Raw genomic sequence first — 14,363 nt, 5'->3', positions numbered from 1 at the left:
TGGTTAAGACTGCACTTCCAATGCAGGGGGCATGGTTAGGGGACCAAGATCCTACATGCGTGCAGTGTGGCAAAAAGAGAAAGAGAGAGAGAGCTGCTGAAACCTATCTAAAGAAGGAAAGTGACAGGATCCGATGTGGGCTGTAGAAAGATACTGGCTGTAAATGTGGCAAATGCAGGTAACGAGACCTGTTAGAAAGCTGTTGTAATAGTCCAGGGGGAAAAAATGAAGCCCTGAACTAAGAACATGATAATGGGGGTACTGAGGAGGGAGAGGAGGATTTGAGAAATATTTAGGAGGTAGAATAGAGAGAACTTAGGGACCAATTTGAGAGGTAGGTTTGATAACAGCAGAACGGGTCATCATTTTACCAAGGTAGAAAATCAGAAGGAGAAATGAGTTAGGGTGCCTTGAAGATTACTTGACCTGTTAGCTGTGTGGCTATCTAGGTAGAAAGGTACAGAGATGGGAATCTTCAGTTCAAAAGGGTGTCCGGATTAACATCAAAAAGTTAATCATTGTTGACTTCCCTGGTGGTCCAGCGGTTAAGATTCCGCATTTCAAATGCAGGGGGCTCAGGTTTGATCCCTGGTTGAGTTTGATACCTAGGCGAGGAACTAAGATGCCACATGCCATGTAGCATGGCCCCCCAGAATTTTTAATTTAAAGTTTTTTTAAATTTAAAAGACTTCCCTGGCCATCCAGTGGATAAGACTGTGCTTCTAATGCAGGGGGCACAGGTTCAATTCCTGATTGGGGAACTAAAATCGCTGATGTCATGAGACACAGCTTAAAAAAAAAAAAAAAAGTCATTATTATATGGGGGCAGTTGTAGCTGTTGGGAATACCTGAGACCTCCAAGGGATAGAAGATTGTGTTTAAAGAGGAAGAGGACTCAGAACAGAGTAGAGGGCACCAACATTTGAGGGCAAAGTAGAAGTTAGACCAAAGAAGATGAATAACCAGCATTGTGGAAGGGGAACCAAAGGGAGTGTCACAGAAACCAGAACAAAGGTTTCTAGTTGATGAATTCAGATGTTTCAGAGAGACCAGGTGGACCCAGCAGTGGCTTTTTCCATTGCTTGTCACAGACAGTGGAGTGCTGGAAATGGAAAAAAGGGATTATAGAATGAGATAAAAACTGTGAGACTGCTCTTCCCAGATTCTTGTCAGTGAAGGAAAGGCGAAATAGAGCTCTAGCTAAAGGAAGAAACAGTTAAAGGGGGACTTCTATTAATTGGAAAGGCTTAAATATGTCCTTAGTTGAGAATAGAAACCAGTGTAATTCATTCATCCTTTCATCTAATAAGTATTTATTGAATGCCTCTGCTCTGCCCCTGACATCCAGAAATAATGTGGTGAAAAAAACAGAGGTTGATAATGTCCTCATGGAATTTATGAAAGAGTGAAGAAAAAAGATGTTGGAAAAGTCTACATGTAACAGCAGAACAAGTGCAGTGTGCCCACCCACAGAGTGTGCCTAGTCTAGAGGGTCAGGAAAGGGCTCTCAGACAAAATGATTATTTAAGCCGAGGGGTAGGGAGCACATTCTAGGCAAAAGAAACTATTATACATATGTAAAGATGGGAAAGACAGTGTCACTTTTAAAAAACTCAAAGTCCATTGTATTTGGAATATAGAGAACTAGGAGGCAACTAACACGAGAATAAGACGAGATCATGTATAGGCTAGTAAGCTTTCTTAAGAATTTTGATCTTATCCTAAAAGCATTGGGAAGCGATTAAAGAGCATTAAGGAGGAGACTGATTTCAGATTTACATTTTTAAATGATAACTCAGGTGAAATGTGGACAATGGCTTGGGAGATAGCAAGTGCAGGTATAAGGAGAGCGTGTATAAAGTTGCTGCCTTTAACTGGGTGTGAAGGAATGGTGGCCGGACTAGAGAGGGAACAGGATGAAGCAGAAAGTGACTCAGTTTGAGAGCGAGGCAGGAGGTGGAACTAGAAGCATTTAGTAACAGATTGAATGTGGAGAGTGAGATATTAAGAATGACACCCAGTCTGTGGTTTGAATAAAATGGTAGATGATGATACCATTTATCTATATGGTCAAAAAATGAATTGGAAATTGGGAAAGTGGGAAGGAAACAATGATTAGTTAGTATTATTAGGTTGGTGCAAAAGTAATTACAGTTTCAGATCCTAAATATTAAATCATTATAACCAGGCTCAAACACATCTTTATTAATCAAAATAGGAACCATTATAATCAACACATTTTTACCAATAAGAAATAAGTTTATTTATTCTTGTAGCAGAAAAATCTGTGATTCAGAATTCAACAAACTTTTGAAAAGCATTTTCTGCCTCATCCTGGTTGTGGAAGCATTTTCCCTACAAAAAGTTGTCTAGATGCTTGAAGAAGTGGAAGTTGGTTGGCGAGAGGTCAGGTGAATATGGCAGCTGAAGCAAAACTTCTAGCCCAGTTCATTGAACTTTTGAAGCATTGGTTGTGCAGCGTGCACTTGAGCATTGTTGTGGAGAAGAACTGGACCCTTTCTGTTGACTGATGCTGGCTTCAGGAGTTGCAGTTTTTGGTACATCTCATCAATTTGCTGAGCATACTTCTCAGATGTAATGGTTTCACTGGGATTCAGAAAGCTGTAGTGGATCAAGTGACAGCAGACCACCACTCACTCACTTTGACCTTTTTTGGTATAAGTTTGGCTTTGAGAAGTGCTTTGGCATCTCAGTCCATCCACTGACCTGGTCATCACTAGTTGTCGTATAAAATCCACTTTTCATTGCACATCTCAATTCAATCAAGAAATTGTCATCGCTTGCACAGAATAAGAGAAGATGTCACTTCAAAACAATTATTTTTTTTATTTTTGGTCAGCTCACAAGGCACCCACTTACCAAGTTTTTCCACCTTTCCAATTTGCTTTAAATGCTGAACGACCATAGAACAGTCAACACTGAGTTTTGGGCAACTTCTCATGTGGTTGTAAGATCAGCTTTGATGATCCTCTTAGTTGGTCATTATCAGCTTCTGATGGCTGGCCTCTGCTTCTCATCTTCAAAGCTCTTGTTTCCTTTGCAAAACTTGAGTGACCACTGCACTATATGTTCATTAGCAGTTCCTGGGCCAAATACATTGTTGATGTTGTGAGTTGTCTCCACTGTTTTATGACCCATTTTACACTCAAATAAGAAAATCACTTGAATTTGCTTTTTGTCTAACATCATTTCCATAGTACAAAGTATGTGTAAAATAAACAGTAAGTAATAATTCATTAGCAAAAACCATAAATCAAGAAATGTGATTTAAAATGTATAACATAACCACATTTATTTAAGAAAGTATTTCGATATTAAATGCAATGCAAAACCACAGTTACTTTTGCACCAACATAATGAACTGAACTGAACTGAAGTCATGTTGAGGGACTTCTCTGGCAGTCCAGTGGTTAAGATTCTGCACTTCCACTGCAGAGGGCAAGGGTTCGATCCCTGGTCAGGGAACTAAGATCCTGCATGCTGCATAGTGCAACACACACACATATATGTATGTATGTGTGTGTGTGTGCATATATACACATATATATATAAATATTAGTCATGTTGAGCTTGAAGGCCTGGGAACCATCCAGATGAAGGTATCTCATATAGAGTGGATAAGCTAGCCTGGATCTCAGAAACGAAGTCTGAAATAGAGGTGTGGTTATGGGAATCATTTGTAGAAAGATGGTAATTGAAACCTTTGAAATAGATGAGACTCCTTAGGAAGGGAGATTAGAGGAAGAAGACTAACAAAGCCCTAAGGAGCACCCACATTTAATGACCCAGTGAGGGGTAGAGAATAACTGGAAAAGGAGAGGAAGGAAGGAAAAACCAAGAGAGTTCAATGTCTCAGAAGACAGGATAGATTCCAGGAAAGAAGGAGTAGCCCACAGTATCAAATGTTGCTGGGAGGACAGGTAAGATAAGCGCCCCTGCAGGATGGTCAGAGATGAGATGTAGAATCAGGACAAGGAGTGCATACAGGGGTTAAAGGTAAGGAGAGAATTAGCAGTGGGAACATAAAGATTGGTGGGATTCCAGTAAAGATTGGGTTTTGTTCCTATTTGTAATTCTCAGCATCTGCTACAATGCCTAGCATCCAACAAGTGCTCAATGGATGTTTGTTACATAAGATGAGAGAGAACAGGGTCAGGAATATAGGTTCATGATTGCCCTTGAATAAAAGAAGAGAAATAACCCTTCTGTGTCAGGGAGGAGATAAAAGTACAGATGATAATTACAGCTTCCTTTACTACCCACTTACCATGTGCTAGGCACTGTTGTAAGTATTTTGTGTTATCTAATTTTTGTGAATCCCCTCTAACCTTTGAAGTAGTTACTTTTTTTAAACCCTGATTTACCTGAGGTTTATTGAAGTTGTACAAACTTTTTCTGTAAAGGGGCAGATGGTAAATGTTTTAGGCTTTTGTGGACCACAAAGTCTCTGTCACAACTACTCAACTCTGCCATTGTCATACAAAAGCAGTCATAGATAGTCCAGCCATGAATGAGTTTGTCTGTTCCAGGAAAATTTCATTTACAGAAATAGGCAGCAAGCCAAATTTGCCCTTTGGGCCATAGTGTACCCGCTCTTGACTTAGAGGGTCATTTACTGGTAAGTAGCTAATTAGTGATGGAACTGCGATTTGAACACGTTTGGGGGGACCCTGTAAACCTGTATGCCTGGCCACTACTACATATGCTGCTTCTGTCACATCCCTTTCTTGAATTTAACCCAGTAGAGGGAACAAACCTGATATTTACCTATATTTTTATAAAACTTCTTAATGGATTTGGTATGTGCAACTTTGGGTTGATGAATATCAAATACTGGAATATCCTCTGATTTCTAGACTGACACTTTTTTAGAGTCAGAGCTGGTTAAGAGTAACATAGTTACTGATATTAATAATGGATTGCCAGAAAGAAAAGAAGACAGAGGTAATTCAGTGGTCTGAATTGTCCAGAGAATGAGCCTCTGGCCAGTACTCATGACAGTTAACCAAACCAGGTAGAAAATAATAGACTTCATTCCCTTTATTGGTAAGAAGCCTCCCATATCAAGAGGGAATCAAGAACAACCTCATTGGGAGCCGTTTGGGCTTTATCTGAGCTGTTGCTGCTACAGAGTGACCATTCTTTGTGTCTAGTATCTCTTCTCCCTTCACTTGTGATTGGGAAAAAGAAGAGTGGTATCCTCTCTAGTGGGTTTGAGTGAAAACTGGTTAGGATTAATTATTAGAAAGTACTTTGGAAATATGACTCCATTATTTATTTTGTGTTCCTTTGATAGAGTATACTTCTCCAAAAGTACAAAAGAAGACACTATAAAAATAGCTTTATAAAACTATTCTAATAACATTTCAAAAAGCCATAACTCAGTCAAGAGATTAAGAAATGTTGTTACTTGTCATAAATTATACAGAATAGGGAAGGCAGTTTAAGATAGAAAGTAAATATCTTGGCTAAGCGGTCTGTATGGAAACATGCCAATATACTCAGGGTAGACAGAACTGTCTAATTCAAGGGTTCTAATCTTATAGTTCCCAGCTGAACTGAGGGCCTGCTAAATCTAGACCAAACTAAACCAGGTGGGGCAGGAGGGCCATCATCCCTAAACACAGTCCTGCTAATGGCCCTAAATTTTCGACTGTACTTATTGAAAGGTTGGTGTTTCTGCTGGTTGCCTTGGCCCATTCCCCACACAGGATCAGTATCCTGGTGAATAAATAATACAAAGTATGGGTGCTGCAGGGCGCAAGGAAAACTTTATCTAGATTTCACTACTTCAAACTGGAATATGCTCCTTAAGATTATCTAGGCTACCTTCTATGGGGAGGAGATTTTGAACCAATTGAGTTTTTGATGGCTGGCCAGCAGGATAAAGTACAGCCAACATTATAGGGACCAACTTTACTTGCTAGGAACATAATGGTACTGTGGTATACTCCTCAAATATTATAGAGATTGAACTCTTTTCTTCCTCTTCTTCTTAGAGCTAAGGATATCTAAATGTATGATGGTTTGGGGCTTAAAGATATCTAAATATGGAAATGGTTAGTCAAAATAATGATAGCAGCTGCTCTTTACTGATCCTTTGGTAGACATCAAGAACTATGCCTAGAATTTTATATGAATTTTTTCATTTAATCCTCATACAAATCTTAGAAAGCAAGAAATATTATTGTTACTTGCTTGAGATGGAAAAAAAAAAAAAGAGAGAGAGAGACTTGGAGAGGTTAAGTAACTTAGTAAGGTGACACACCTCAGTGAATAGTGAGGCTGGAATTCTAGCTCAGGAGTCTGCCTCGAGGAAAGCCCACAGGCTTAATCTCTGGAGTGTGGCACTTTCCTGGCTAGTGTAGTTTTAAGAAAGCCAGATTTCCTTAAGAAAAGAGTGTTTTTGCTTTCTTAAGAATGTTTTTTTTTTTTTTTTAATGGAAGTGTTTTTAGAACTTGTAGCCCATCAGGCAGAATGTGCTATCTTTGATTTGTAACTCTGAATGTAACCAGGGCGTCTGTTTTCCTGAGGGGCCCAATTCAGTCCAGACAAGGAAGCATCCTCCCTTAGCCACCATGCACTGTAAGCTAGGAGCCAATCACAGTATTTGTCTTCTGTGCCCGCAGTTACGGCTAGATGAGGCTCAAGAAGCAGAATGCCAGGCCTTGAGGCTACAGCTCCAGCAGGAAATGGAGCTGCTCAATGCCTACCAGAGCAAAATCAAGATGCAAACAGAGGCACAACATGAACGTGAGCTCCAGAAGCTAGAGCAGAGGGTGTCTCTGCGCAGAGCACATCTTGAACAGAAGGTATGAGCGTGTTGCCAAGGGGTCCTGTACCACTGGACAGAGGTTGGGCGTGACCCTTGTTTGTGTAATGGGGGGTTAACAAGGTGCCGTTCCCTTTGTACCTGCTTTGACCCTCCTAGTGCCTGAGAGGTAGGCACAGTCCCCATTCCACAGGCAAGACGCTGAGGCTCAAAAGGCTTAGATTACATGCGTAAATCTGATCCCACAGCCTGAATTCTGTCTATTACTCTGCTCAGAAACCCTCCACCTTCACAGTCTGAGGGCTGACACAGATAACTAGGTAGCTGATTTGACATATAAAAGGTATTCTAAGTTGATAGTATGGCCACTGAATGGCCCAAGGAAGCCAAATGCAGATCTGGTTTTTGTTCTCAGCTGTTTCTAAACCAAAAGAAATCACCTGCAGAGCTGTTAAAAAAAAGTCAAAATGAAGAGAGACTGATATTGCTATACTTAATGTTATCAGATTTTTAAATATTTATTGCTTTTAGATGTTACGAGGAATATGAAGTAGAAAAGATGCCATAAAGCATCTCAAAGCCATTAAGTGTGTATTTGCTTAACCAGTTATTTGGGGTTTCTTCTGGTAGTTCCCAGAGGTCAACGAGAAAGACTATTTTCCCAGCTCCTGATCTAGAACTAAATTGCTAATGACCCAGGGGGCTTTTGACTCTCTCTGGGAAAGCTACATAATCTAATTGTGCATGAGTGTCTTTTAGCTTCTCCTGAACCATCTCCTGCTGAGACAGGACACTGACCTAGATCAGCCCAGCTGCTTGACTTGCTAGCAGGGCAGTGCCAGCCCTAGGTGGCCCCAGACATTTTTATTCTCGTGAGCAACTTTTAAATATGACGGATGGGACACACAGCATCTATTACAAGACTCTCCCAGCCTGCCCCAGACTAGTTTAACGCTTGGTTCCCGTGTGTTTGTGTGTCATCTGTGTGCATCTGTGTGTATATGTATGCCTGTTAGGAGCTGCTTTCCATTAAGAACTGCTCATTGTGCTTATTTCAGATTGAAGAAGAGCTGGCTGCCCTTCAGAAGGAACGCAGCGAGAGAATAAAGTACCTATTGGAAAGGCAAGAGCGAGAGATTGAAACTTTTGACATGGAGAGCCTCAGAATGGGATTTGGGAATTTGGTTACATTAGATTTTCCTAAGGAGGACTATAGATAAGATTAAATTTTTTTGCCATTTACAAAAAAAAAAGAAAACAGAAAAAAATTCAGACCCTACAAAACCACATTCCCCATTTTAACGGGCGTTGCTCTCACTCTCTCTCTCTCTTACTCTTACTGACATCGTGTCGGACTAGTGCCTGTTTATTCTTACTCCATCAGGGGCCCCCTTCCTCCCCCCGTGTCAACTTTCAGTGCTGGCCAGAACTTGGCCATCTCTTCTATTCATAGTACACGTCACAGTATTGATGTGATTCAAAGTGTTTCAGTGAAAACTTTGGAGACAGTTTTAACAAAACCAATAAACCAACAACAACAAAAAAAGTGGATGTATATTGCTTTAAGCAATCACTCATTACCACCAATCTGTGAAAGTAAAGCAAAAAATAATAATAATAATAAATGCCAAGGGGGAGAGAGACACAATATCCGCAGCCTTACACCTTAACTAGCTGCTGCATTATTTTATTTTATTTTATTTTTTGGTATTTATTCATCAGGAATTAAAAAAAAAACAAAGTTTTATTAAAGATTGAAAATTTGATACATTTTACAGAAACTAATTGTGATGTACATATCAGTGGTGACATATTATTACTTTTTTGGGGAATGGGGTGGGTGGGTGGGGTGAAGAGATCTTGTGATTTTTAAGAACCTGCTGGCAAGAGTTTAACTTGTCTTCAGCATATTCTGATTGTATCATAATCATTTTCTGCTGTTGCAGAGGATGTGAATACACTTAAGGAGCTCACAGAATCCCAGTAGCACAAATTGGGCTTTGGCAAATCGTGTATTTTGTGTATAGAAGGAATTTAAGGAGAGGTATTACTTATTTTCATATTGTATTTTAACTGTTTCTCTGATCAAATTTTTTTACTTCCTCCTCTAGTCCTCCCCACCTCCCTCCTTTTCCAATTCAGTATTTGGAGTTCAACACTGTCTCTCAATCAGATCATCTTGATCTTTTTTCTTTATTTCCCTGCCCCTCCCTAAATCCCATATCTTGGTCATAAATATTGCATTATTCACACTTTCAAACTGTGTATTTTCTTACAATAAAAAATGATGGAAAAAAAAAAGGCTTTACTTCTTTTGCATGCACTTTAAAAAAAAAAAAAAAAACATTTTTCAGGTTCCAAGGAAGAGCATGATAACTGTCAGAGCTTTTAATTATATTTGTAAATAAAAGTGTTCATCACATTGCCTTGCTGTGTTCTTGTAGCAGGAAGTTTCCTTTCTAGGTTCGTCAGTTCCTAACGCAGAAGGAGAGCCACCATCCAGAAACCATTCTCCATGGCCCCTCAGGAAGAGCCATTCAAGATTTTCAGGTAAAGCTGTGTCTTCAAGTTCTTCTACAGAGCTGAAGATGGTGTCACACTGTCTGAAGTTGTCAGTTCACCTTTTTACCCTTAAGAATAGAAGGTGAAAAAAAAGAATAGAAGGTGGCACATGTCACACACACACACACACACACACTGTGCCATGGTAGGAGCGTGTATTGCTGAGAGGAAGTTCAGTTCAGTTCAGTAGCCCAGTCATGTGACCCCATGGACTGCAGCACGCCAGGCTTCCCTGTCCATCACCAACTCCTGGAGCTTGCTCAAACTCATGTCCATTGAGTCAGTGATGCCATCCAACCATCTCATTCTCTGTCATCCCCTTCTCCTCCCAATTTCAGTCTTTCCTAGCATCAGGGTCTTTTCAAATGAGTCAGTTCTTCGCATCAGGTGGCCAAAGTATTGGAGTTTCAGCTTCAGCATCAGTCCTTCCAGTGAATATTCAGGACTCATTTCTTTTAGGATGAACTGGTTGGATCTCCTTGGAGTCCAAGGGACTCTCAAGAGTCTTCTCCAACAACACAGTTCAAAAGCATCAATTCTTCAGTGCTCAGCTCTCTTTATGGTCCAACTCTCACATCCATACATGACTACTGGAAAAACCATAGCCTTGACTAGATGGACTTTTGTTGACAAAGTATTGTCTCTGCTTTTTAATATGCTGTCTAGGTTGGTCATAGCTTCTCTTCCAAGGAGTGTCTTAATTTCACAGCTGCAGTCACCATCTGCAGTGATTTTGGACCCCCCAAAATAAAGTCAGCCACTGTTTCCACTGTCTCCCCGTCTATTTGTCATGAGGTGATGGGGCCAGATGCCATGATCTTAGTTTTCTGAATGTTGAGCTTTAAGCCAACTTTTTGACTCTCCTCTTAAACTTTCATCAAGAGGCTCTTTAGTTCTTCTTTGCTTTCTGCCATAAGGGTGGTGTCATCTGCATATCTGAGGTTGTTGGTATTTCTCCCGGCAATCTTGATTCCAACTTGTGCTTCCTCCAGCCCAGCGTTTCTCATAATGTACTCTGCATAGAAGTTAAATAAGCAGGGTGACAATATACAGCCTTGACGTACTCCTTGTCCTATTTGGAACTAGTCTGTTGTTCCATGTCCAGTTCTAACTGTTGCTTCCTGACCTGCATACAGATTTCTCAAGAGGCAGGTCAGGTGGTCTGGTATTCCCATCTCTTTCAGAATTTTCTACAGTTTGTTGTGATCCACACAGTCAAAGGCTTTGGCATAGTCAATAAAGCAGAAATAGATCATTTTCTGGAACTCTTTTGCTTTTTTGATGATCCAGCAGATGTTGGCAATTTGATCTCTGGTTCCTCTGCCTTTTCTAAAACCAGTTTGAATATCTGGAAGTTCACGGTTCACGTATTGCTAAAGCCTGGCTTGGAGAACTTTGAGCATTACTAGTGTGTGAGATGAGTGCAGTTGTGTGGTAGTTTGAGCATTCTTTGGCATTGCCTGTCTTTGGGATTGGAATGACAACTGACCTTTTCCAGTCCTGTGGCCACTGCTGAGTTTTCCAAATTTGCTGGCATATTGAGTGCAGCACTTTCACAGCATTATCTTTAAGGATTTGAAATAGCTCCACTGGAATTCCATCACCTCCACTAGCTTTGTTCGTAGTGATGCTTTCTAAGGCCCAGTTGACTTCACATTCCAGGATGTCTGGCTCTAGGTGAGTGATCACACCATCATGATTATCTGGGTCGTGAACATCTTTTTTGTACAGTTTTTCTGTGTATTCTCACCACCACCTCTTAATATCTTCTGCTTCTGTTAGGTCCATACCATTTCTGTCCTTTATTGTGCTCATCTTTGCATGAAATGTTCCCTTGGTATCTCTGATTTTCTTGAAGAGATCTCTAGTCTTTCCCATTCTATTGTTTTTCTCTCTTTATTTGCACTGATCACTGAGGAAGGTTTTCTTATCTCTCCTTGCTATTCTTTGGAAGTCTGCATTCATATGGGTATATCTTCCCTTTTCTCCTTTGCTTTTCACTTCTCTTTTCACAGCTATTTGTAAGGCCGCCTCAGACAGCCATTATGCTTTTTTGCATTTCTTTTTCTTGGAGATGGTCTTGATCCCTGTCTCTCAGAGAAGTGAGGCACCTTAAAGCAGGCTGTGAAGAAGACATTATAACCAAATTTTGAAATGATCCCACTGTAATAGTAGATACCCTGTCCCCTCATAGTCAGCTTTTATTAGAATAATTTTGTGCACATGACAATGAGGGAGTAAAATACTAATATATAACTTCTAGGGTATGGTTTTTTGGGGTCAAGACAGTCTCAGTAAGATTTCATATTCTTAGGGTTCTGAGCCCTGGTCATTGAGAACTGATCTCTAGCATGAAGACTTAATCAATTTATTTATTTTTGGCTGTGCTGGGTCTTTGTTGCTGCATGTGGGCTTTCTCTAGTTGCAGCAAGCAAGGGCTACTTTTGATTGCTGTACGGGGCTTCTTGCTGGGGTGGCTTTTCTTGTTGTGGAGCATGGGCTCTAACGTGCGCGGACTCAGTAGTTGTGACTCAGTCACTTAGTTGCTCACCTGGGATCGAACCCATATCCGTTGCATTGTCAGGCAGATTCTTAACCAGTGGGCCACCAGGGAAGTCCATCCTTTAATAATTAACATCCAGTTTCCTAAGCAGCTTAGGTCTTTAAAATTCCCATATTAGGTACATCAGAAAGTAATACTGGAAAAGGCTGTACTGCATTATGCTTACCATGTGATGGAACTCTATAAACATTTTGTAGATGAGAAATTAAGCTCAGACCAGGGTAAATGGAGGCAATAGAGTCTGAATTGAGACCTGATTTCTGAACCCACACTCCTAAGTATAATCACACTGCCATGCAAAGGGACATTAAACTTCCTGTAGTTTATTTCATCCATTTCTGTCTGTAGTGAAAACTAGCTAGCTAGCTTATGTAAAGGCCTTATGTCTGTGAGATTATAGGTGCTGAGCTTTGTAAAAATTCCCTCTCCACAGTTTTATCAATGATATGTCCCAAGGTGGAGTTATCAGAAGGAATGTGGGTTTGTGATCCTAACATCTGGTACAGACTGTCTTCCAAATCCTAGTACCTTAGGCAGTAAGAACAGACAGGGACCAGAATAGTAGCTAGAAGAGGTATAAAAGTACTGGGGACGGGAGCAGAGAGCCAGTGTCTGGTATTATTCCAGCATATACTAAACTCCCCTGAGTTGATTATTATAGGTTTGTCATAATATAAGGACTGCTTCCCTTTGGTTTGCAACTATTCACTGAATATTTACTGACTACCTTGTATGTCAGATGCAGTGCCAGATGTTTAAGCTCTGTCAATGTATCTTAACCTTAAAGATCCTCACCCAAATGGAGCTTACATTAGGAGGAAAATGATGACACATAAGAATTACAATTTTAAATGATCTTAAATAGAAATAAGTGCTATAGATAAAAGAAAGAGTAAGGGGGGTCAGAAGTGCCAGGATCAGCATACGTTCAGCTCATTCATTCAAGAAATATTTATTGAGCATCTACTGTGTGCCTGGAGATGTAGCAATAAGTAAGATGGATGGGGTCTGCTCATGGTTTAAATCTCCACTGAAAAGTAAATAAGCATGGAGTAATTTAAATCAATAGTGGACAAGGACAGGTGTGACCAGGAGTTTAAAGGAAAAATTACAGTCATGGGGAATATCAGAGAACACTTACCATTGATGTCTAATTAACTGAGTAAAAATGTATTGAACTTACCACCAACTGTAATTAGTTGATTAAATATCTACTGAAAAAAGTATTCCTGGGTAGCTGAAAACATGCACATGTAAGAATTACATATACCTCTGATTTTAATTTAGTGATATACTTGCCATAGAAATGATGAAACATAAAACATTTTTCTGTTGTTCTAGTTTGGCATAGCTGTGTGCTTTTCCTACAGCTAAAAAATAGACAAAAATGCAAAAACAACTATCTGAAGATACAGAGGAATAAAATCAGGTGGATTGTGGAGAAGCAGCCTAGACACAGGAATGAAGGCAAACTAAAACCAATACCAGACTCACTCTACAATAAACACTAAAGGAAGTTCCTCATACTGAAGGGAAATGATAACATGAAGGAAAACTGGATCTCTAGGAAGAAAGGAAAAGCAAGAAATGATAAATATCTAGATAAATATAGAAAAGGTTTTTTTCCCTGTAAGTCTTTAAAATATACAGATATATATATATACTTATAAACAATAAATATAACATTGTCTGGGGAGGGTTTCACTGTATATAAATGCAATCCATATGAGAACCATAAATTAAAGGTTGGGGGTTATTTGACCCATATGGTTGCCATGCTTCTAGATTTTACATGAAGTGGTACAATTCTTATTTTAAGCAGACTATGAAAAATTAGTTATGTATGACTTCCTTGGCAGTCCAATGAATATTTAAGACTCTGAGCTTCCACTGCAGGGGACATGGGTTTGATCCCTGGGTGGGGAACTAAGATCCCACATGCTGAATGGCACAACCAAAAAGTTAAAAAAAAAAAAAAAAAGTTATGTATATTTTAACTCCTGGAGTAACTTAACCAAAAACAAAACCCAAAAAAGTATTAGCCAAAAATCCAAGAGATGAATTAAGATACTCAAACAATATTAAAAATTTTTAAATTCAAATAATCCAAAAGAAGGCAGTAAAGGGAGAACAGAGATATAAAGAAAAAGAAGGGCAAACAGAAAACATAAAATGGTATACATAAAAGGGCAAACAAAAAACAGAAAATTAAATATCTACTGAAAAAAGTATTCCTGGGTAGCTGAAAACATGCACATGTAAGAATTACATATACCTCTGGTTTTAATTTAGTAATATATTTGCCATAGAAATGATGAAACATAAAACATTTTTCTGTTGTTTTATCATATCAATAAAACCTAAATCCCACCATATCAATAATTGTTGTTGTTCAGTCACTAATTCATGTCTGACTCTGCAACCCCCTGGACTGCAGAATGCCA

At 39.5% G+C, this 14,363-nt stretch overlaps 1 protein-coding gene across 6 annotated transcripts in view; it reads left to right on the top strand.

The window, feature by feature from the left end:
* Positions 1-8,867, top strand: part of TAOK3 (TAO kinase 3) — a 188,703-nt gene extending 179,836 nt beyond the window's left edge. For all 6 annotated transcript variants that reach the window (XM_027566729.1, XM_027566728.1, XM_027566727.1 and 3 more), the window contains 2 exons: positions 6,652-6,834; positions 7,853-8,867. In XM_027566729.1, coding sequence (XP_027422530.1) covers positions 6,652-6,834; positions 7,853-8,014 — 345 coding nt within the window. In that variant the 3' untranslated portion in view covers positions 8,015-8,867. The remainder of the gene's footprint in view (positions 1-6,651; positions 6,835-7,852) is intronic.
* The last annotated feature ends 5,496 nt before the right edge of the window (positions 8,868-14,363 follow it).

This window comes from Bos indicus x Bos taurus, chromosome 17 (assembly GCF_003369695.1).
Source record: "Bos indicus x Bos taurus breed Angus x Brahman F1 hybrid chromosome 17, Bos_hybrid_MaternalHap_v2.0, whole genome shotgun sequence".
NCBI classification, from domain to species: Eukaryota; Metazoa; Chordata; class Mammalia; order Artiodactyla; family Bovidae; genus Bos; species Bos indicus x Bos taurus.
This window is presented reverse-complemented; position numbering and strand designations above follow the sequence as displayed.